This window comes from Apostichopus japonicus, chromosome 23, assembly GCF_037975245.1.
Source record: "Apostichopus japonicus isolate 1M-3 chromosome 23, ASM3797524v1, whole genome shotgun sequence".
Taxonomy (NCBI): Eukaryota; Metazoa; Echinodermata; class Holothuroidea; order Aspidochirotida; family Stichopodidae; genus Apostichopus; species Apostichopus japonicus.
Genome location: NC_092583.1, coordinates 3,589,532 through 3,614,949, shown reverse-complemented (window position 1 = coordinate 3,614,949; position 25,418 = coordinate 3,589,532). Strand labels below are relative to the sequence as shown.

The following is a 25,418-nucleotide window of genomic DNA, read 5'->3' as shown; positions in this document are numbered from 1 at the left end:
TTTTTCTTAAATTCTAGATCAGTTTGAGAGTTCCCTGACAGATTACAGTGATCACGAAGGGGCTTCCGCTGGGTCTAGACAGCCCAGACCCAGCGCAGCAAAGTTCACCAGCACGCCAAAGACATCTCGGGAGGACCTGAGGAAGTTTCGAATACCGGAAGAGGAGTTTCCGAATAAGCATGTCCGTAAAAAGTTATCCGGATGGAACGAGGACCCGGGACCAGAGAGTGGACGGAGAAGAACCGGTCGGAAGTACCTGTCGGATTCCGAAGTCACGGGACAGGAGGGACGAAGGACGGAGGGACGAAGGACAGAGGGACGAAGGATGGAGGGGTCAGCAAGAAGAGATTCAATGAAAAAGAAAGGTTAGTGTGAAGTTAGGTATATATTGACAATAAGATGCGCCAGTGCCCCACCATTCCACAAAACCCACTTCCCATCCCCCTCCCACTTCCCATCCCCCTCCCACTTCCCATCCCCCTCCCCTCCCACTTTGCCTCCCCTCTCCTCCATCAATCTCCAGCTGAAATGCTAGAAAACTATGCTGCTTACAGCTTGTTATAGTTATATTTAAAGTAGCATTCCAATTTTGAGAATTACACTTTGAGATGTCATTGGTGCAGGACATACTTAGGCAAGCAGAGATTCCATCACACCCCGTGCATCACTCATCCGGTCAGTGTTTTGTTTTTTTCCTGTTATAAGAAACTGATTGAAGCCATATAACATGAAACTGCAGTTGAAATATGCCCTGGTTTACCCTTACCTAATACAAATATTGCTTTACGGGGGTGTCACATTTCAAGGGAGCTCATACCGTGACTTCCTGACTATGTCAAGTTTGTTTTTTTTATACACTTGTTTCACACTACTTGATAATGTTTTATTAACATATGATTTTGATTGCGAAAGGCAAGAGCTTCGTGATTGTTTATATACATACTACTTGCATGGAGCTTAAATAAATAAAGCCATCGATCACCCATTAAGCATGTGCAGGAATAAACTGGTCTACTCAAAACAGAAGCAAAGGGCGGCAGTCGGTGGGATATGCTTAAATTGTGAAGGCATGATATCGTAAAAATTCAACATTTAATCGCAAAGTGGTAAGAAAAGGGGCAGGATAAAAGTTAGAGGTCAAATTAATGCTAGACAATTGCAGGGGACAGCCGAGGGAGTTGAGAGTGGGTGGGGTGTGGCAAAGGGGGTCCAAGCATTGTAAGAAAACATATTGTCTGGAAAAGTCCTAAGTACGCATAGAACTGTTCTAGCTTAATATGTATATGTGTTTGGTGGGGGAGGGGAGGGGGTGGAGGAGGGGAAGGGGAGGGAGTGGGTGGTACGGTTCTAGTGATCCAAAAGGAAACTGAAATGTCATCTAAACATGATGTGATATAAAATGGCTATAAATGCTATCACAATCCAGGTACTCAGCCATCCTTTATAGAATGCTATTTATCTCGATTGTTAAATTTAAGATCAAAATTTCAAGTTAACCTCCACCAATATTTCAGGAAAATTGAGGGTTGTTTATATAGATGAACTGAATAAATGTCTCCACGAGGTAATTGATACACTGTGGTGACTGATTTAACTTAAAACCCTACTAAAAAAAAAAGTGGTACATTTAATTGGTGACCATTATTTGAAATGTCTAGCATATATCTTTGGGCACAAATGACGATATCAGATTAAGTGTCTCTGTTCCTTTTGCTTTTGTCATGACTAGTTGGGCTGTGAGCAGCCATCCGTAAATCGTTGGTGAGAATAGAGGTGGAACAATAACTTCCCTGACTGCTGACGTAGTTTCGATTTCATGTAATGCCCTGGTGCTTGCTGTAGATCACATGTCCTCAACAAGTGACCAATTTTTCTGTCTCTATTTGTCCTTGATTTTCAAAAACTAATTTCGGAATTTTCAGGGGAAACACCATCAATTATGCAATCATTAACATTGAATGACTCCTTTCTTATCTACATACTGTAGATGGTGTAGTGTATTAAATTAATGCTCACCGAAGTTCCATTACATTGCTATTATTTCAGATAGTTTCATTCTCCAGTAATTGTGGTATTTAGGAGGAACACCATCAATTATGCATTTTTTTATTCAATTACCCAGTTCTTAACTACATTCGTGGTGTAGTGTAACTTAATGCCCTAAAAGTTAATTTCATATTGCTATCATTTCTGATTCCTTATCTCTTAGATTCCTGTGCGGACAAAAAGTATAGTTTCATTCTCCAGTAATTGTGATATTTTTGGGGAAACTAGATCAATTATGTAATCATAACTTGTGATTGAATTACTCATTTATTACCTACATTGATGGTGTATCTTATTACTCTCAAAGTTCATTTAGATTGCTATTAATTCGATATTCGAATATTGGAGGGGTGATCAGTTTCATGGATCCTCAAGTCTTCAAAGAAACTGTTAACGTAGAAAAAGTAGATCAATTCAGATCAGTTTTTGATTCCTTGCTGGAGGGAATAGGAACCTAAGAGATGTTTTGATGGTGTGTTACATGTGTGTGTGTGCGTGTGTGTGTGAGTGAGAGACACCTGCTTGTAAACACAAAAACAAAGGGGAATTCCTAAGGAATTCCTTTGTTTGTCTGTCTGGTTATTCTGTGTAGGAAACTGCATGGTTCTGTTTACAATACTTGTTTTGATAATAAATAGGTCTACCAGAGGTGTCCTATTAAAGGTCACACTGGGCTATATTTGACAAAGTTTAAAAAGCTAGTTCCCTGGTTTGAACTATGGATTTTCTTTAATGTTATACGCTTCTCATTTAAGGGCATATATTATCATTGCCCCTGTATGCTAAATTGGTGACTAAAAATTTTAAAGCTAATAACAACACACCTAACAGCAACTCTTTGTATCGTTAAGAACTAAGATCTGCTTGCATGGTGTTCGTAACTTTTATGACAACCATAATTTGCATAATTTGCGGTGAAAAGGACATCTAGAACTAACTTCTGAAAGGAAAAACAAACATGCCTTAGAACCAGACAACATTTACATAAGGGGGGGGCGGGGAATTCAGCTTGCTTCATTTGAGACATATGATTCTTAGTTTTTACAAAGGTTATATTTATAAAGGTTATATGAATTTATTTTTGTAAAGGTTATATTTCTCACCAACCTTGAAGCATTTACCAGACTATTTTGACTGGTTAGTTAAAAATCCCTTCCCTAGCAATATCTTGTTCCTTATTTGATATGATTGGTGGAATGAATGTAACCAGGCTGCTTCAATTTCACTTTTTTAATTGCCTTAATTAACATATATACTCCAGGAAGTAAAGTCACAGTGGGTTTGTTTCCTTTTATCATGTGTAATGCGTATGTATCCTAAAGTCTCTGATTTCAAGTTCAAACAGTGGTTCAATATCTGCAAATTGATATTAGGTTGAGGGTACATTTCAAGTCATAACAGGATGTGTTACTTCTGTCATTAAATTGAGAACATGATCATTTTAAACATGTGCATTTAAATACTGTCACTCAAGTTCCTCAATAACCAAACGTATCCATTGTTCTGCCCAGTTGAGCACTCTTGCCCTTTCTACAATATATATATATATATATATATATATATATATATATATATATATATAGATATATATATGTATATATATTTATATATATATATATATATATATAAATATATATATATATATATATATATATATATATATATATATATATATATATATATATATATTCGATGAGACAGAATGTTTTAGACCACCATGTGTCTCAACATGTTTGGTGAGTATAGTAGGTATTATGGTGGATGTAAGAGGGAGGGGGGGAGGGGGGAATTAATACTAATTTGTCATCAAACATGTAACTTACCAAATAACAATTTAGACCAACTTATGACTGATTTGTAGCAGCTCTTCCCAAAGTACACTGTGAAAAAGGGGATCCGGAAAGAAAATATTATACACCGAATAAACGGATGTGAGAAATATTCAGAATCAATAAAGGTCGTGACCTCCCAATAAAGAATTAGGTCATTGTTAGAAATAGGTTCAAAGTTCCAAGGAAAAGTATGTATTTTCAGTCCGATTATGTGTATTACAAAGAGGAGGGGATATTTTTTAAACCTCGTTATCTCGTGTAGCCACATTGAGAAGTACATGGTCATGGATTCTCTTTCTCTTTCTAAAATCCTAAAACAAAGGCAAATATAGTGGATTCTAGTGTACTGGAAGTATAACGATTAACTGAGGGCGACCTTTCGAAATAGCAAAAAAAAACATATGTCTAATATTTGTCTGATATGTAAACCATTGTAATGAAGGGTCATTCCTCATCCTTGTGTTACCACAACCTCTACCCCCCTGGCCCCTGCCATCCCCCCCATCCTCCATCTCCACTCCACTTCAAAACATTTGTGGTAACACCATTAACTTAATTCAAATATATTACAATTAGCAACGACTGGTATCATTGGCATGGTTCACCAATTCTTAGTCATTGTTACCATAGTAACAGAGTAACTAAGAAGAATTGGGTATTGACAATTGTATCTATATTTAAACTATCTTTGTATCAATAGCAATGACTAACATAGCCTCCTTTCGAGGGAATGGGGGGGGGGGGGGGGTGGCACCTCCCATACCTCATAAAAATATTTGATGTTGACAGCTAGTACACACTAAGTTTTTTTCTCACACAGACAGTCAAAACAGCTTTAATGTTATCATTTCCTGTTTTGAAGAGACAGGTTATGTATTTCATAGGTCTGTTTACATTTTCCTTTTTTCAAAATATGAAGAAGAAACAGAAACGAAACAATTTCGGCACAAAACCTTCCAGTTCTGCCTCAGTCATGACTCATACATATTACACCCTCCTGTTTTTGGTTTTCCCAAAAAGGAAAAACTATGAAGTCTCTTTTACCACAGACCTTGCAAAATTGTGAGGGGGACCGTGTATTGCAAAGTCGGTAACGACTATAAAGGTGGATCGCAAAGTCGGTCGTTACTGTTACGGTTAGATTCGTCCAACACAGCAGCATACAGAAACCTTGTACTCAAAGCCGAAGCTAAAGTGAAATAATCAGGTCACACATCAAAAGTCTGTTTATGCTTTGTTCTGCACTACTGCCCTCACTACCTAAGGGGAAGGCAGACAGAATGTATTTTCTATAATCAAATTATTCTAGCAGTTTCAAGGGGAGAGGCAAATATTTGGAGTCCCTAGCCCCCTCTCCTCTCCTCCCCCCTCCCATTCCATAGCCCCTAGTCTTAAAAAAAAGGAACAATTTCAGAAGTGTCAATATTGCAACATTTATAGAATTCTAAGTGTATCAATTATAAGGAGAGAGTGGTATGAAAAAGTGGGTCAGAACTTCTGAAAAGACACCCACCCCTTTCAAAATTACCCAAACTTGCTGGCAATTAGAGATCAAGTTATATTTACTATGGCCTAGAGGAAGTTATAGCAGCAAACTTACACAGATTGAACCAATCTATATATGAACTGTTCACCATTTCACAATACTGGGTGTAACATGATATGTCAGTTTGTCTGCCTTTGAAAAGGAATTCCTTCATCCTCAAAATGTTTTAAAAAGCAAACCAATGACATGATGGTATATATACTTTTTTTTTCTTTTTCTTTTTAAAGTGGCACTGTTTGCTTACTTTATTTTAGGATTGTTTATAAATACTGAATGTTATTTCACCTTGAACAATAGAGGGTGTAACATGATATGTCAGTTTGTCTGCATTTGAAAAGGATTTCCTTCATCTCAAAATGTAAAAAAAAGCAAATCCATGGAGCTATAAACAGATTTATAGCTCCATGGGGTAACCCTCACCCAAGCCCTAGCCCTACCCCTAACTGGAAATTATTGTTACTCCTGGTCGTAAAATAGTACTCCTATTCGTAAAAATAGCCACGTTAAAGCAACTGCGCATGCGTAACGGAAATGATTGTTACTCCTAGTCGTAAAAATAGCCACTTTGTTTACAAAATTGCTCGCAGAATTTGAAGAGAGAAGAAGAAAAAAATTAGACCTACATCATGTTGTAATTTGCCTGAAGAGGTTTCTGCTTGGGATGGTAAATTTATCATCAAAATTTATGATGATTCTGGGTGTTCAACTTGTAACTTGACAGTAAACTTCATCAATTCTGGTGACCCTAAACTAAACAGAACATATCAAAACCATATTTAGCCAAATTAGCAAAGACATTGATAAGTAGAGAAAAAAATATATAAACAAAGAAAGATTAATATGCAACAAACCAATACTACATAGTGTCAAAGAAGTGTCATTGCTAATCTTTGTGAATTAAGTTGTAGAATATGTGATTCTTTATCATTTTACTAAGTATACAAATAGTTCAAGAAATCAGAACTTTGTTTGTCTAGTCGTAGATAGAACTTCCTCTTTCAGGCAGATATTAAACTATATCCGTCTGTTTTAATTTCTTTCTTGAACGTGATAATTAGCCACACTTGAATACCTCTTTATAATCAGCTTAATGTCCCTTTTCCATCTGTCCTCTTTATTTGTGTAACAAATCTATACCCTTTATACAGAATGTGTGTTGTATTGGTAGACCTATATGAAAGTTTGCTGACCTTGCCACATTACTATGCAAGAACCTTTGACCTTTCTGCCATAACTGGCTTTTTATTGGTTGAAAAAAGTCATCAGATATCATGCTATATGGAAGAAGGTTCTCAGTTCGACATGGGGAAATATTTGACTAATGTGGAGAGTTTACTCATGCATCTCTTCTATGCAATTTATTTATGGTGTCCTCAAGAACAAATCAAGTTAACTTTCAATGGATAATTCAGGTATTTAGGTAAGAAAAAGGAAGGGCAAACTATTTATTTGTTTAATTGTTATGATATCATGTTAGTAATCTTGTGAACATTTTGCTGAAAGCAGATTAGGCTGTACATTGGTGACATGTAATGGTCAGATTGTTTTTATTATGACTTTGCACTTCAAGAAAGTTATTGTGATTTGTTTTGGGTTTATAACTTTGCACTAATATATTCATTCCAATCTATCTAATATTTATACCTAAAACTGGGTATAATCCTCGGTCTATTTGGAGGTGATAATGCTAGCTTATTTCAATGTAGCATTGTGTGCTAATGTGATTTTACTAATGTTTTAATCGAACACAACAAAGAATTTTCTACCCTACAAATTAAATGACATTGCATACCTGCCAAATATAAGGACGGCAAGGAAAGGAGAACGATATCGGCGCTAAATTGCACCGCCTTTGTCTACAGTGTAGACACCATTACATAGAACATTCAGTACAGAACACTTACCATAGACCACCAAAGATCACCTGACAGTATGGAAACGGCAACTAATTGGCAGTCACATGACTCTCGTATCTATCGAATCCACCAATCACAGACTCTGACAGACTCTCCTTGTTTCCTGTTGGTGAATGAAAATGATATTCCGGGTTATCTTATGGGTAAAACAAACAACAATATTAAATTTTGATATGTCTGTTCGGTTTTAGCAAAAGTCTACTTAATAAGGACCTTTTTTGTCCAAGTTTTAGTTAAAAACTTTTTCAAAAAAGTTTTAATTTGGATCATTTTTAATTCCTCAACAATCATAGATTATAACTACAGGTCAGAGAAACAAATTTTTTGAAAATTTCAAATTAAAAAGCTACCTTTAAATATGAAGAAAGCTGTTAATATTTTATGATATATATTTGTATGGTTAATTGCAATACCCTCAAACTATAGGTTTCTGTGTGACACCATTTGTATTGAAAATAATTTATATTATCCCCCTTTCATTCGGCAACCTCCTTGCCCCGCCCCTCTTGATATCTCCATCCATATGGGGGGGTCATCGGTGTTGACATTGGAGACACCATCATCTCCCAATTCTTACCAAATATTCCTCCTCAAGAATAAAACATACTTTCATAGAGTATGGTCAATAATCCTCCATCCTCTTAACATAGATCTCATCTCATAACAATGTAATAAAAAGATGAGTTTTTAGATGATGTTTAAAGGGTGTGAAGATTCAGGCAAAAAGAAACGTCTAATGCCGGTAATCTGACCTAGTTTCGAATGAGGTGTAACAGAAGTGTAAGACACCACCATCGATCCCAGAAATTCCACACACAGCTTGCTACCGTCGGTAATTAGACACTAGTGTACAGTCAGTACAAACAGTTACGGTCAATACCCACAGCACAGTATACAAACGATACAGCGATGGATATCTCAGGTCCAGCTAAAGATAACAAGGTATCACGTTTCATTACTGTCTGCATTTTGTAGCGACACGAACAAAACGTCACTTTCACTTGCAAGCAACAGAAAGTTAACTTATTCATATGGCCGCACGCGGTTTGGTGCGAATCTTCAATGCCTAGGAAAAAGCACTGTAATGCCTTTAAACTGATCCATTGCTTGAGTCCAGAGACCTATTACCTACTGGAAATGATTTCCACAAAGGGGGTGGGGGGGGCAGGGGTAGATTTATAGGTAAACAATGCAGCTCTTTCAGTATTGTATGGCAGTGTATATTTATTCTCTCTGTTAACAACTCGAGCAGCTGCGTTCTGCAATATTTTGCAGTCTAGATAATTGGGTAGAAGTTGCACCAGAGATCTTAAGAATCTTATATACTTATATAAAATTACTCAAACCACTGTAAGTATTGAGGCATTTTGTCATACAATGTACCAGGAAGAAATTATAATGCCCAACTGTATACATGAAAATATGTGTACATATTAGTAAACAAAACCATGCACACTAATTTTTCTGTGGTTAAATTGAAAAATTTGGCAATTCCACCTTGAGAGACGATACTTTAACCTGCAACCACAAAATACAATATACCAGCAGAGCTGTTTGCATGTGGTCTTTGCCACAAGTGCGCACTGTGTGTGAATTAATAGATAATCACTATCAACAAGCTATTATCTTGCAGGGATGACATATATTTCTGACACATATCTCTCCCACTGGGAAACTATATTTATCACACTGAGGTGTCATTATCAGTGTGTGGTAATTAATATGTCCTCGATACACTAATTTAGTACTCTAATTCTTGATGATTAGGCTATCAAAACATTATGATTGGCAATTTGGCATATTAAATACATATAGCTTATGACGGATTTAATAGATGGATGAAAATTGTGAAGGGGAGTGCAGCTCCAGGCCAAATGGTAACGTAGTAGAATACAATTCCATGTGATTATCTCTGTACATGTGCAGCTACTCGAGGAAGGTTGAGTAAGGCACAGTAGCTATATATATATATATATATATATATATATAAATATATATATATATATAATTGGGCTGTTTTCTTAATTTACTCTGATGTTTAGATACCTAGAACATTATTTGTATGCATGCTGCTGTCAAATCTTAACATGCATTTGAATTGGGGAAGAATATTTGATCGATGGGGTGTTACCGTGAAACACCAAGTTCTGACTGAAGACACAGGTTAAAGGTTATCAACAAAGCCCCCAAACATGAAGTGTGCTCAAACATTCGTCAGAAGTCATAACCCTGAAGTGTGCCTTTTATTTGACTTTTTATAGTTCGCAAAAGCGAGCACGTTATACATGTGTCAACATTACTTTGTGTCAACATGAAATTAAGTTTATAGATAGGTATCTATACAAACAAAATCAGTGAGGGTACTCAGCTGTGTCAATCATCTTTGGTCTTACACATAGTTTAGAGAGATAATAGAATGGATATTGGGTAAAGCTGCTCTCCCCTACACACAGCTACATGACACATACTCTCCTTGTGAGAAACCTGACTTCGATGTCATAGCTATTCTAGCTGTTCGCCCCCCCCCCTCCGCACACACACATCCCAACTCCTCCCTCCCCTTTCTCTCCCCCTATCTCCTTCACCATCATCTTAGCAGAAACCTAGGATAAATTATAGCATCTTCAAATAGCTTAAAGGTAGCCAGTATAGTCCCCAAATTATAGCATGTTACAACTACTTCAAGTTTTCAAAAAAGTACTTTCGTGGAGGTCTTTATTCTCCAAATTGTTTTCAGACATTTTTAAAGAACACACAAGATGACTGAATGTCCCAGTGAGGAAAATTTCCTCGAAGGTTGTAATTAAAACAGTTTAAGAATTTTGGTCACCTATTGGTGACCATATTTGAATATCTAGCATGTTTGGGGCCAATACAGCGTACCTATTATACCAAGAACTATATGTATGAAATTATCACGCTACAACTAAATATATTCTCAACTATGAATACTTAATCCACTGCACTGGTAGACTGGACATGGAATGTATGTAAAAGACACCAGAACCAACCAACCCAAATCTATTAAGCTATCTAAACATTACTCCAATTCTATGGCAAGCCATATGGGACAGACACAGCATAATATATCCTCGTATTAATATGAATATATACACGTATTAATTTGAATTACTATGTGTATTAAATCAGACAATAACTGGCATGTATTATAGCTTTCATCCACATTGTAGCCTTCGCCAGTGCAACAAATGAGAAATTGCAAAGTTAGTCTCTATTGACGTACACCCAGGCCAAACGTACTGTACTTGATCTAGACAACAGCATGATTTAATACTTGTATATATTCGATAATAATCCTCATATGTATTCGAAGTAATACATGTTTATATTCGAATTAATACCCAGGTATATTTAAGCCTTCTGATTGGCTAATAATAAATACGAGTTTATATTTGAATTACTAGGTGTATTTTCAAATTAATATGCGGAGATATTATGCAGAGTTTGTTCCACATGGCATCCCTTCATCTGACATCTCATTGGTTCACAGTTTTATTCAATGTGGGAAGACGTTTTATGTACACACAAAGTATGTAGATAACTGTTAAATTGACTGCCCTGTACACAAGAGCTCTGTCTGTGTTTGAGTCCATTGTTAGGAATAATATCCTGTCAAGTATTTTGTGTTTGTTTGGTCTCCCCTTCTGGGCTTTGCCTGTATGACCTTTGTACTTTATAAAACCAAAGCAGTGCATGGGCATATATGTCAGCATTATAAGTGTGTAAACCTATAAATAAGTTTTGTTTTGTTTGCTTTCAGTGATGATTCATATACAGGTACCAAGTCCTCCCTATCCTGTTCACAACAGTGTCAGTGTTGTTGACTGTGAGAGTTATATATAAGGGTAGCGGCTCATTATAGCGAAGATTAAAGGCCTGTGTTGCTGTTCAATTATACTATGTATGTATACACCACCTAATGACCACTTTGATGCTGTTATTACATCAAATGCATTAGTGTATAGCTTATCTATACGTTTTGCCATATGTATACATCAGTGTATTGAAGCTTCGAATACTCTGGGTCTTATCTCTGGAACAAAGTTACCAGATCACATTCGAACATGCTATAAACTTTCTACTTTCAAAAGTCTACTTAAGACCCATTTTTTCACTTGTTCTTTTGTAAATTAATTTACTTTCTTTGTAAAGCACCTTGAGCAATGACTTTTGTTTACTGATTTGGCACTATATTAGTCTCATTAATTATTATTATTATTAATATTGCCATCTATATTTGTTTTGATATATATACATTAGTGTATAGCCTATCCATATGCTTCTTTTAGTGTCCCTACTTTATATTTGTACAGGTACCTGTTTTTTTAGTGATCTACTCCATTTTCCATGTGCATATACCCTTGCTACCCTTGACAGATTCTTGGAATTTGAGTAGCTGCCCCCACAAATCTGTGATCTAACAGTTAAACACACTTGAACTTTGATAGTCACAACTAGTATTGTCATCAAACAACCACCCACTTCAACCATGACAATATGTGGTCTTTGTGGTGAAAAATTATTAGTTAAAAAGTTTTTAAAATTAGATTCTTTTGTGTTTCATTATGTGATTTTGTATAATAGGATATGGATTCGAAAAGAAACACTTGTCAATTGTCTGTCAGATATCAGCAACTTGAACATCAATGAAACTGAAAATGTATTCTTCTGTGAGGCAGTGGGGTCACCAGATGTGATTTGCAGTGACATTAAAAAAATACTCAAACAAAACTTCATCTTCCCCAACTAAAAACAAAAATGTCGGACAGACTAAGCCGAAATATCTTGAACATAAATTTGCTTATTTTATTCACTTCGACATCCAAGCATCAAAAAGAATGGTGATGACTCAGAAAATGCCCCAAAAATATCAAAACAGAAGGTCACTTTAGGGCTATTTCCCAACGGTTAACCTCTCAGGCTGGACAGGCACTACTCTAATTGTGGTATTCTGCCTATTCCAAAAACACTCCAGTGTTACTGTACAATGAAAACCCCCCATAATACAGCCTAATGGCCTACACTACTAGTTTATATGTACCTTACCGGCCTATACCTTGCACATTGCTTAATATATAGTCGTATTGTGAGATATATAGTTAAATTTGCTCCAACCAATATTGTTTCTTCGCTGTCACTCAAAGAAAATTGTTCCATGCATAGATCAGCTGCATATGATTTATGGTGAGGACATGATCATGAGTTGGATTTCCTGTGCATTTTTCATGCTGGAAGTAAACATTCCTTTCGATACCGATACGAGTATTAATAAGATTGATCTCAAAAAGTTTGATGATTAACCTGATACTAACGGTGACAAATAATAATCTCAATCAGATAATACAATTTCCCTTAATTACAGTGAACTGATTGAATAGAAACAACGCATTGTCAGTTATGTGTGTTAATTACCAAGCAGACATCTTTAATCATCTCTGTATAATTATGTCATACACCAAATCATATGAAGGTTATCGTTTGATATCATAATACTAGCGATAAGAATTAGGAAAGTATATCATTATTCTTGGAAAGTTTGTAGAGCCATGTTTACATGGACGTTTCACTTTTAAAAACGAAAAAGTGTTCTTTGTTATATACTTGGAGTATTTAGCCTGGCCGGTAGTGACCATCTTTGACGAGACAAATTTTGCTATATATACTGAGTGGTTAATTATTGCATAGAGTATGGAAATATGGAATGGAAACTTATATGGAAAAGGTTGGACATGCACCTCATGATCTCTGTGGGCATGGCTCGTTTTTGTTTGTTTATTAAGTAACCTAGGAAACGACTTTGGCGTGCTTCCAGGAATTCAGAGACTTGACTGTTTGTGTGCTTCTGACTACTGGGAAAGAGGAAGTATTCTATATATAGTGTATTGATATGGAAACTGTCTGTGTCAAAGTAAAAAAAGGATAAACATTAAAAGCCATCATGGCATAATGAAGACTGCTAAAGTAGTTGCTATATTTAATAGCACTTAGTGATTCATTGTCTGTTGAATATTCAGACAAAAAAGGTAACTGACCTTTAGAACTTGAAATATTATGAAGGTGATTTTGTTATGTGGTTGATCACTATAGAGGAGTATATGGACAGACAGTACGTAGGATTAACCAATTTGAATTGGACAAATTTTTGAATCATGTTGCAATTTTGTGGGAATTGGTGCGGTCAAATGGAAAGGGATATATGAAAACTATATATCATGGACAGTGGTGGAGCTAGGGGTATTGGTCAGAGGGGGAGAGAATGGTCTGTATAGGGGCGCTCTCGACACTATCTAAGCGGAGCGCCACCACAGGTTGGCGCGGAGCGTACAGAATTTTTTGAGTAAAGATAATCCCTAGATCGCCGGAAATGACTCTTTCCGGGCCTTTCTAATTTGCAGATAAACGAAAATAAATAGCCGTTAGAGCATTTTGACAGAAAATGTGACAAATGTCAATAGGTAGATGAGAGCGCAATAAAAAAGTCAATAATGGCGAATAAGTAAAAAGTGGTAAAAAGCTGAAAAGGGCACCGGCAGTCCATTTGAGTCCGTCAGGGGGGGCATTCGCCCCCCCTGACTATATGGACGCTCCGCCACTGATCATAGATTTTGGTCTGTGGTTGTATTAGTACAGGGTATACTACGGACTGAGCAAATTGTACAAGTAGAATCGGAACCAATATAAATTGGCAAATTTTTTTGTCTGAGTTTCGCAATCTGGTTCTGTTTATTAATTGGGGAATTTGTGAGGTTAAATTGAATGGGATATTACAAGTGTATTTGATGGATGTCAGAGATATCAATCCCTGTAAATTATACTGTAACTGTGCATATATTTATGTCCCATTTGGCCTTCCTATGTGTGTGTCGCATGGTTATGTATTAAACTCATCTCCTTGGTTCCAGAAACACAACTAGTGTTACAATGACGACCCCCTTAATACAGCCTAATAGCCTACACTACTAGTTTATAGTACTGTACCTTACCGGCCTATACCTTCCACATTGCTTATAATCTATAGTTGTATAGTGAGATTTTGATTCTCTCTGTGCACAGACCCACAAGAATTACTCCAACCAATTTACTCTCTATCTCTGTCACTCATAGAAAATTAAATGAGAACAGCCTAATGTGCATTGATCATTGATCTTTGTAGTATTCACGGTGAGAACGTGCATTTGATAAACTCTGCCTAAAAAATGTTTTCCAACTCAAAGCAAATTCTTCACATTTTGTGTTTATGATGCATTATGTATGTATGTATTTTAGATCCTCCTGCAAGCAGGAACTCGCAAAGAAGCCATCATTGGCTTATCAAAGCCGCAAGCTGACCGAAGTCAGTCTCTTAGATTCATATTTAACGTCCATGATAATGAATTGTCAATTGTCAACAACTCTGTAACTGGCCGACATACATTAATCTTGGAGTGACTCGAACTCGGGACCTTATGATTGAAAGGCACAGGCGTTAACCACTGAGCTAACACTCCACATGATACGTTGTATGATCCAAATTTGCCTAGGCACCATGTCACACAGAAACACTGCAGTGCCATACAAAGTCCTAGTAGCTATTGTTCCAGGAAAGGAACAGATCGCTGCTGACACATTATCGCGAGCATATGTGGAAACACCAAAATCAGAAACACCAAAATCGATAACATCAGTTCACCAGCACAACTTCTTATAAGTAGACAACTAAGGTCAACACTCCCCACCTTAGAAACTCAGCTACAACCCAAACTGGTAAAACCTGATCTGGTCAGAAAAGCTTTTGTGGCTGAACAGGCCAGACAGAAACTATATTATGATCAAGGCTCAAAGCAACTTCCACCATTGCACAAGGGTCAAAATGTCATGGTACAGTTTCAGGGAACATGGCAACCAGCCACAGTCGTTTAAAAAACTTCAACACCACGTTCATACTTGTTAGAAACTGAAGGTAGAAACAAGTTAAGGAGGAACAGCACACGACAAGTAATGTTTTACATAATGCATTGACTGTCTTCTTTTTCTGTACCAAATGTAACAGCTAGGACGAATCCATAGCCAGCAATATACAGTGATCATCTCTGATAATCAGCAGCGCCTACATTGTAAGAAAGTGCAGCGACACAATTGATCTTGTCCCCAATGCATAGGCTTACCAGACGTCCGGTTTTACACGGACATGTCCTGTTTTTCGTGACTTACGCGGGCGTCCGGGTGGATTTTCCAATTTGGCAATAATATCCGGATTTCATGAATTTCACACAGGAATTGACAGGTTTTCCCTAATTTAGCCTCACAAGTCACAAGCAAATGATTTCCAACTAAATTTATACGCAATAAACGCGTACTCGCGTCGTCTGCTTCCTACCATATACGGACAGCAGTAGAGACACACACCACTTTCCTGCACGCAGGCGGGCTCTCACAAAGTATAGTAGAACGCAGTCAATAGCGTGAACACACCGTAATTATGAGTATTGCCCTATCTAACGTAATGTCAGTTTTAGGCAGAGTATCACGCGCGCCAATCCAAAGTATGAAGTGTTGTGAATCTGTGATTGAACATCGGCGGCTGAGATGAACGTACACCTACGTCCGGGTACGGTGCAGTTTCTCATTGCACCATTTTGCATCTAGGCACCTTAGAAAAACAAAAAAAATTCCAAAGGTGATCACTAGAGGGTACCCCCTCCCCTTAGACCCCTCCCCCAGGACGCGGATCAATGTAGGATCAGTGTCCTGCTTTTTCAAAAACAAATATGGTAATCCTACCAATGCAGCCTGGCTGCAGCCTGTTCTATGATGTGCCATCAGTCTCAAATCGTGGGGAATCGACTTATACCGATTTAAATTGACATATACCAATTTCCTTCGACTTTTACCAGTTTCCAGCAGCTTAAATTGACTTTTACCGATTTAAATCGACATATATACCAGTTTAATTTGACATATCATCGATTTAAATCGACATACAATATAAATCAACATATACCAGTTTAAATTGATGATATGTCAATTCAAATCGGTATGTCAATTTAAATTGACATATACCAGTTTAAATCGATGATATATCAAATTAAATAGGTAGTCATTTTAAATCGACATATACCACTTTAATTCGACTTATACCAGCTTAAATCGACATATATACCGATTTAAATCGACATATACCAATTTAAATCGATGAGATGTAAAATAAATCGGTATATGTCAATTTAAATCAGTAGAAGTCAATTTCCTTGGACTTGGACCAGTTTCTAGCAACTCAAATTGACATTTACGTATTTAAATCGACATATCATCGATTTAGCTCATTAACATATTCCAAATCCCAATTTCTATGATGACTAACATGTGAAGATACATCAGGTGCAGTCACCTGACAATGCGCGCGAATAATTGAAAATAAACACGAGCACAGTGGAATGCATGATTTGAGCTTATGCTGCTCAGCGTGCGACTTTTGACACGGTGCCTAAGCTGAGAACAAAGCCAGCATGTGCATCCATCATCGGTTAGTAGGAAGAATTTGATTTCTAATCATGACCCTCCCATCTTCCTCCCTCCCCCTGTCCCTCGCCCATCCCTCACTCCCTTCCCCCCCCCCTTATCCCAAAAAGAAAACGTTGACTATTCTGCTTACTGGATATATATATATCAACATTGTCGAACACACCTATGTCTAGCATCAATGGCCAGTTAATAATACTTCATTTGATATGTCTTCGGGGAAAAGAAATATAGATCAGTATTGATTTCCTTTGCATTTCTCATGCTAGAAGTAAATTCTGCTCTGATACCCATACAAGTATTAGATTGATCTCAAAATGTTTGATGATTAACCTATGCTAATGGTACATGACAAATAAATATCTCAATCAGATAATATCAATTACCTTATAGTGAACTGATATTATAGAAACAAAAACATCAGTTATACAGGTGTATTTATTACCAAGCGAACATCTTTAATCATGTCTGTATGATTATGTCATACACCAAATCATATGAAGGTTATCATTTGATATCATAATACTAGCGATAAGAATAAAGAAAGTATATCATTATTCTTGGAAAGTTTGTAAAGCCATCTTTACATGGACGTACGTTCACTTGTAAAACAGAAAAAAGTGTTCTTTGTTTATATGCACTTGAGTCTAATCCCCGTTTCAGATATTAGATTTATATCTGTCTCTTTGTCTGTCTGTCTGCATGTCTTTCTATCTATTTATTTCATTGAGGTTTTATAACTTGGCAATTATTCCAAGTTCCATCCTGAATCACTAAGGTTTTATTAAATTTATTAGAGTTTCTGTGGTAGTTCATATCTAACACGATACCAAAATTGTTACCAAATGTATATACATTAGTGTATAGCCTATCTATATGTTATCATATATATACATTAGTGTATAGCCATATATGTGTTACAATATGTATACATAAGTGTAAAGCCCATCTATATATGTGTCATATGTATACATTATTGTCTATCTATAGCTATCTGTAAGTTGAAACAGCCCGTGCTGTTAAAGAAATACTTCCTGACGCAAACATGTGTTATACGAGGAAGATATGTATGTACGCAGATCCAGGGGGTATGTGGGTGTGTCCAGCCTTCGCCATTCTCTTAACAACTAAAATATAACCCTATTTGCTAAATACTCCACCTTTGACCTGTAACAATGCCTTAATTTTTATTGGTTGACAGAAGTCATCCGATATCATTCGATACCTTTTCATACCCTCAGTCTTGTTATAATAACTGGTGTGAAATTCTATTGATTCATTTCACGGATCCATCTCACCATGTATCATTGTCTTCTCACCAGCTAATCAAACAGTCAATAATCTATAATAGAGGTAAGTTTTTTTTTTAAGTGTGTTTAGCCACTGCAATATCTTATAGCTCGATTATTGTCTGGTTTAGATTTCCAATCCTTGATCTCTAGTATGTATACTGTAGTTATTATAAATACACTGTACCAATAAGATAATATGTTAGTTATCGCTATATGAGTATTTACCTTCTTCAAGTCAACAAGTTGTGTAATGTCACAAGTTTAAACAGCCCGTGTCGTAAAAAAATACTTCCTGACGCAAACATGTGTTGTACGAGGCAGATATATGTGTACGTGGATGTAGGGGTTATGTGGGTGTGTCCAGCCTTCCCCATTCTCTTAACAACTGAAATATAGACAAGGATTAACAAAAGGGTTCTAATAGTGTACAAACTGCAATGCTTCATTGCCTCATTTGTGCGGTCTGTAATGCCTCCTAAATGCACCGTTCAACATTTCTGTGTAAAAGTAAGTTGACCTGACGTTTCGATCCTAGCCTCCTAAATGCACCGTTCAACATTTCTGTGTAAAAGTAAGTTGGCCTGACGTTTCGATCCTAGCAGGATCTTCTTCAGAGGCTAAATGACAAGTAACAGTAACAGAAGGGACAAAAACATGCACAGAATACAGACAGGTTAATGAGCACGGTGAACATAATGAGATACATGTAGGGGGATTAGTAGACAAGGGATGGAAAGAAGAAAGCAACAGGGGAAGAGGAGAGGTAGGAGATAAACAGTGGAGGGACAAAGAGAGGATTAAGGGAAGAGGTAGGGTGGGGAATAAACTAGAGAAGGACAAAGACAGAAAGGTGTGGAGAAAAAAATATATATATTTCTAGCAGAGGAAGGTGGGGGGGATGTCCTGAGATCTCCTACATGGGGAGTCTGCTCAGTGACCCTCATGGCAACACCCCTCCCTTTATAAAGTACTGCATCTACCCACTGGTTTTTATCCAGCCAGCAGAAGAAAAAAATTCTCTACAAACTTCAAAGGTCATTATGTTGATTTTATTGATTTACTTATCTAAATATCATTATCAGTTGAACAGCTAGGGCCATAATATTGTTACCAGTGTAATCCAGGATTAGTGTAATCAAATCCTCAAAATATTCTAATAATGGCATTTGAATATGATATGTTTAATCTCATTGAACTTGATAACATCAACCATCCAATTTACTCTGTCTTGTAGGAAAACTGGATGTTGCAAATGCCTAATCTAACATGAGCTGTTAAAATGAAGTTTATAATAATGATGACATCCTTGTTGTCAGTGTATTAATTACTTAAAATTCACTTCAAAAGAAAGTATAATTGAGAAATATGATTTCCTGGTTTCATATTAAACAGTTGCACTACTATCATCATGAGATTTCCTGTTTGATCTGCACAATAAGTAAGTAAGTAAGTCAACTTTATTGAATCCCAGAAGGAAATTACATATCTGCGGTGAGCAATACAATGAATGATACAAAATACAAAGAACATTGATACAATGAATGAAACAAAATACAAAAAAAACATTGATAATATACAACAGTTATATGCAATCTAAACAAAATATGCACTAACTAGCTCCAACAGCGCAACTAAGTGGAAGGGCCATTCCACCCCCCCCCCCCCACCTCGTGAATTTCTTGTTGTGAACACTAATGGCAGTGCCTATAAACGGTTGTGTGTGACGTCAGCGATCTCAGTCTACCGCTACGAGCAATGATACGGCTGGTTAGATGATTGTGCAATGGGTGACTGTGATCTTTCCACATGGACAGCAGCTTGTCTCGTACATAATTCTCGTAGACCGAGGCCAATGGCGGCAGACTTTTCCTAATAATTTTACAAGCACGTTTAATAACAACATCCAGAACCTCTTTGCTGGTTCTTCCCGCATTACCTCCCCAGCAAGTAATACAATAGGTCCAAACACTACAGATAATGGAGTTATAGAAGATGGCGAGAATATCTCGATTTATATTAAAAGAATTCAGCTTACGTATAAGCAGTATAATCTTGGTTTTAGCCGTTTTTCAACGTAATCTATGTGTTCACCCTATTTTAATTTATCATCAATTATAACCCCTAAATAATTGTAACTACTAACCCTTTCAACAAGACTACCTTTAATTATTATACCTCAAACAAACACTTTTAGGCTAAGATGACTATACCAAAACGAGGGAGTTTTGTTTATAGCTGTCTGGCCTTGAGTAATAAGACCTTCACAAGAATCGTAATCGTTCATTCTGCCGTATAAAAGCTTATTAAAGATTACGGTCATGCATGTGATAAAATTTGTCTGTTTGTGTGTCCTCTTTAAAAAAAAAATTGCAGTCATTACCATGCGATGACTTCACAATTGCACCGGAAATATTAATATGACAGAATCATTCATTGAATAATTATATTCCTACCCATGAATGGCATATATGAGAGTATATATGTTTTTGGTCACACCTGACTGCTAAAAGCTAACTTAGTGAAATTCTGGAGCTTGTTCTATAAATAGTGTAGATTATAATCAATTCTATCGACTAAATCTAAATATTCTTGGATATGTGACTATTATAGTTATATAACTGTCCTTGATAACATTAGGCCTATTTAGAGAAATCTCTGTGTGTCTATTGGCTCAATGCATGCATAGCAACAGTGATTTCTAAGTTCCACCAATCCTGATTAAGGCGGAGTCATGCCTTTGTAGTTAGTTCATAGGGAACCAGTAGTTGACGTCATAGTTCACAAATAGCTTCCTTGTGTACTACGTGCAGTTACTGTATGTCTCTCATTAACAGCTTATTGCTACAATCAGTTTAATACTCTTAATATGACATGGCTTGAATAAGAATATATATATTTTCTCATAGTTGAATAAATATCTGTAATGAACAAACACCCCATACTGAAGAGGTTGAGTTAAGGTTGAGCTAAGTCCAGGCTGGGTATAAAGCAGAACATTGGTCAAGTATTATGATATGGGCATTATTAAGTCATAACAGCTATTGTAGGTCTTGGATAACAGTTCACTTATAATGCTACTGTTGCATTCAGTGGAAACTTTTTATTTTGCCTGTCAGCTCTAACTGTTCCTATCTCTTCTATAGAATCTGATCTACCAACCTTTGTTGGTTTGCATCACCATAGACCTATTTAGGTAAGGTTTTTTTTAAGTGTGTTTAGCCACTGCAATATCTTATAGCTCGATTATTATCTGGTTTAGATTTTCAGTCTTTGCTCTCTAGTATGCAGCCTATACTGTTGTTATCATAAAAAACTGTACCAATAAGATAACATGTTAGTGTTATCGCTGTACGAGTATTTACCTTCTTCATTGACAAGTTCTTATGTCACAAGATTAAACAGCCTGTGTCGATAAAAAAATACTTCCTGACGCAAACATGTGTTTTGTAAGTCAGATATATATATGACGAAAGTTTGATTGTAATATCGCCACAGAAGTGATATAAACTGACACTTGATTGCTTTAATAAAGATCGCGTAAAGTTTTTGCACATTTAGCATTTAGACTTGGATCCAGTGGGTCGGGGAGGGGGGGGAGTGTCCAGCCTTCAAGCACCCCATTCTCTTTACAACTAATATATTGACAGAAGAATTAACAAAATGGTTCTATTTGTGTACATACTGCAATGCCTCATTACTTCATTTATGTGGTTTGTAATGCCTCCTAAATGCACCGTTCAAAATTTCTAGCAGAGGAAGGCGGGGGGGGGGGAAGTGGGAGGGATAAGAATGTCCTGAGATCTCCATGGGGAGTCTGCTCAGTGACCCCCATGGCAACACCCCTCCCTTTATAAAGTACTGCATCTGCCCCTGGTTTTTATCCAGCCAGCAGAAGAAACAAATTCTCTGCAAGCTTAAAAGTTCATTATTTTTTATTTTATTGATTCACGTATCTAAATATCATTTCTTTGTCAGTTGAACAATTAGGGCCATAATATTGTTACCTGTTTAATCCAGGATTAGTTTAATCAAATCCTCCAGACGTTCAAACAATGGCATTTAAATATGATATGTAAATCTCATTGAACATTGAACCATACAATTTAATCTGCATTGTTGGAAACTGGATGTTGCAAATGCCTAATCTAACATTAGCTGTTAAAATGAAGTTTATAATGATGACATTCATTGTTGTCATTGTATTAATTACTTAAAATTCACTTCAAAAGGAAGTATCATGAGAAATATAATTTTCTGGTTTCAAATAAAAAGTTTCACTTCTATCATCATGAGATTTCCTGTTTGAACTGCCTACTGTACCTTAAAACAAACACTTTTAAGCTAAGATGCCTACCAAACCGAGGGAGTTTGTTTATTTCTGTTTCTGTTTCTGTTAGATACTTGTTAAATACCCCTCTCGGGTATCACAACAAGGATGTTGGTGGGCAGCACAGCAGTGCTAATAAAAATGCGTGGGCAATCTTGTCTTAAACACCTCAAGACTAGGGCTCTCTTTAATGGCCAAGGATTGTGAATTCCAGTTTTATGGTCCTAGGATAGAAACTATCCTATTATAGCTGTCTGGCCGTGAGTAATTAGTCCTTCACAAGAATCGTAATCATTCATTCTGTCGTATAAAAGCTTTCAAAGATTACTGTTGTGCATGTGATAAAATTTGTCTGTATGTGTGTCCTTTTTAAACAAAAAAATTGCAGATTACTTCAATCCGTAATGTAACTACTGTACACAATTGCACCGGAAATATTAAAATGACAGAATCATTCTTTATATAATTATATTCCAACCCATGAATGGTATATATGAGAGCATATATGTTTTTGGTCACACCTGACTGGTAAAAGCTAACTTAGTGAAATTCTGGAGCTTGTTCTATAAATAGTGTAGATTATAATCAATTCTATCGACTAAATCTAAATATTCTTGGATATGTGACTATTATAGTTAACTGTCCTTGGTAACAGTGGGCCTATTTAGAGAAATCGCTGTGTGTCTATTGGCTAAATGCATGCATAGCAACAGTGATTTCTAAGTTCCACCAATCCTGATTAAGGCGGAGTCATGCCTTTGTAGTTAGTTCATAGGGAACCAGTAGTTGACGTCATAGTTCACAAATAGCTTCCTTGTGTACTACTGTGGCTAGGTCTGTCATTAACAGCTTATTGCTACAATCAGTTTAATACTCTTAATATGACATGGCGTGAATAAGAATTTATATATTTTTTGTCTAGTTGAATCAATATTTGTAAAGGAACAAACACCCCTCACTGAATGCATTCTACAACCTGCTGCAAGGTTGAGCTAAGTCCAGGCTGGGTATAAAGCAGAACATTGGTCAAGTATTATGATATGGGCATTATTAAGTGATAACAGCTATTGTAGGTCTTGGATAACAGTTCACTTATCATGCTTAGACTGTTGCATTCAGTGGAAACTTTTTATTTTGCCTGTTAGCTCTTACTGTTCCTGTCTCTTCTATAGAATCTGATCTACCAAACTTTGTTGGTTTGCATCACCATAGACCTATTTCCTTACTAACCATTTATCAGTTTCAATGTAGTATATATAGATTGTTATATTCTCCTCGCTGGTGGTTTGTTAGGTATACCTTGAGTGTGTTGAAATTCGTAGCACTTTTGTTTAGTGCAGAGACCAAGAAGGGGTGTGTGTCACTTGGTTTACTGCTAGCTTACTTTCTCGGCAGATGTAGGCGGGAGAGGAAACAGATGTCAAAGATGGGGAGGACCCAGGAAAGAAACAAAGTTACAGAAGCGGATGGGAGGGACAGGGAAGAGAAAGAGGATGGAGAAGGGGTGAGAGGATATGCTAGTGAGGAAGAGTATGAGTATAAGGGGAAAGAAAGATGAGGAAGTGCATGGACACCCAAAGTCCTTCTTTCTGCGGCATTAAAATGATAGATTATATCTCTCGTTACTCTTTCATCAATACGTTTTAATACCATGTCATGCATGTAATAACTCTGTTACCAGTTCGCCCTTTCTTACGCATTGCAATTCCCATACATGTAATGTCTGCAAGTTTATAGCTGTAGCATGAACATTGTGATTGTCATGTATAAATAACTTGGCATCATTAATTCATTATTCGACAACAATTTCCCTTAAAATAACTCAGAATAATAAGAGGCTATTGATATATATCTTGCTACAACCCTACTGTGTTGTTCCCATATATGACAATTACCTCAAGTAAGCCTAGCCACCTTTCAGATGTAGCCCCCCCCCCTCTCCCTCCCTCTCCCTCCCTCCCTCCGGGCTCCCCCGTAAAATATCGCCCATTCTTCCTTCCCCTTTTTCCCCTCTAATTTACTGAATTGCTGGTACCCTTCACACATCCTACCTGGCCACTGGTTATGATGTGCCATGTTACAATTTCAGTGTGGAATTTATAATCCTTTATATAATACAAACTTCTCTGAGGCTGAATGGCCAAAGATATCAAACTGCAACAAGCCAAATCTCTTTAAACACCAAGACAAATCTCTGTCTCTCTCTCTCTCTAATTCTGATCTTATCAGGATTTACTTTCGCTTATTTCGTTATTAATGATTCACTTTACAACATAATCATTTCCGGAAGATTTCCAATTTGTCAAGTAGGCTATATATGCAGAAAGCAACTCTTGAAATGTCACATTTCACTTGTTTAAACGCATTGAAGACTCGCCCCAACCGCTTGCGGCCATCTGAAAAAGTTAACATTCTGTTGATTGCAAGTGACGTTTTGTTCGTGTCGCTACAAAATGCAGACAGTAATGAAACGTGATACCTTGTTATCTTTAGCTGGACCTGAGATATCCATCGCTGTATCGTTTGTACACTGTGCTGTGGGTTACTGCAGCTGTTTGTACTGAGGTACTTTACACCGTCTCTTTTTGCACGAGTCTTCACACCCTTTAATTTGGATGAAACACTGATGACCTTTGAACTCTAATCTGAAATCAGTAGCTTCTTACCTGACTGCCCTCCATAGTACGTGGATGCGTACGTTTGCTTTCAGAAGAATCACTGATGTGTGAAGCGTACTCATGCAGAGTCCTTCAACAACCGGAAACGAATATTCATTACTTGTACCTCTGGTTTGCCTGTAACAGTTACATAAGTATTCAAATTACGCAGCATTTATAAGGTGATTATAGTGAGTAGAATTTCCATACCTTCTTTTGTGTGTTTTTTAATGCTAAAATTTTAAACCTTGCGATACATTGTGATAAGGACGACTTTTGAATC

General features: G+C 36.8%; 1 protein-coding gene and 1 long non-coding RNA gene across 13 annotated transcripts in view; one reads left to right on the top strand and one right to left on the bottom strand.

The window, feature by feature from the left end:
* The window catches only part of LOC139964995 (uncharacterized), a 202,447-nt gene that overhangs the window by 85,967 nt on the left and 91,062 nt on the right, over nucleotides 1–25,418 (top strand). For both annotated transcript variants that reach the window (XM_071967130.1, XM_071967131.1), the window contains exon 16: nucleotides 18–365. In XM_071967130.1, the coding sequence (XP_071823231.1) occupies nucleotides 18–365 (348 nt within the window). The remainder of the gene's footprint in view (nucleotides 1–17; nucleotides 366–25,418) is intronic.
* Nucleotides 1–25,418, bottom strand: part of LOC139964998 (uncharacterized) — a 121,123-nt gene that overhangs the window by 43,894 nt on the left and 51,811 nt on the right. For 8 of the 11 annotated variants that reach the window (XR_011792139.1, XR_011792146.1, XR_011792141.1 and 5 more), the window contains 2 exons: nucleotides 7,329–7,443; nucleotides 6,048–6,174 (listed from right to left, as the gene is read on the bottom strand). This is a non-coding gene — a long non-coding RNA (uncharacterized lncRNA). The remainder of the gene's footprint in view (nucleotides 1–6,047; nucleotides 6,175–7,328; nucleotides 7,444–25,418) is intronic. The other 3 variants (XR_011792143.1, XR_011792145.1, XR_011792137.1) reach the window with 1 other exon arrangement.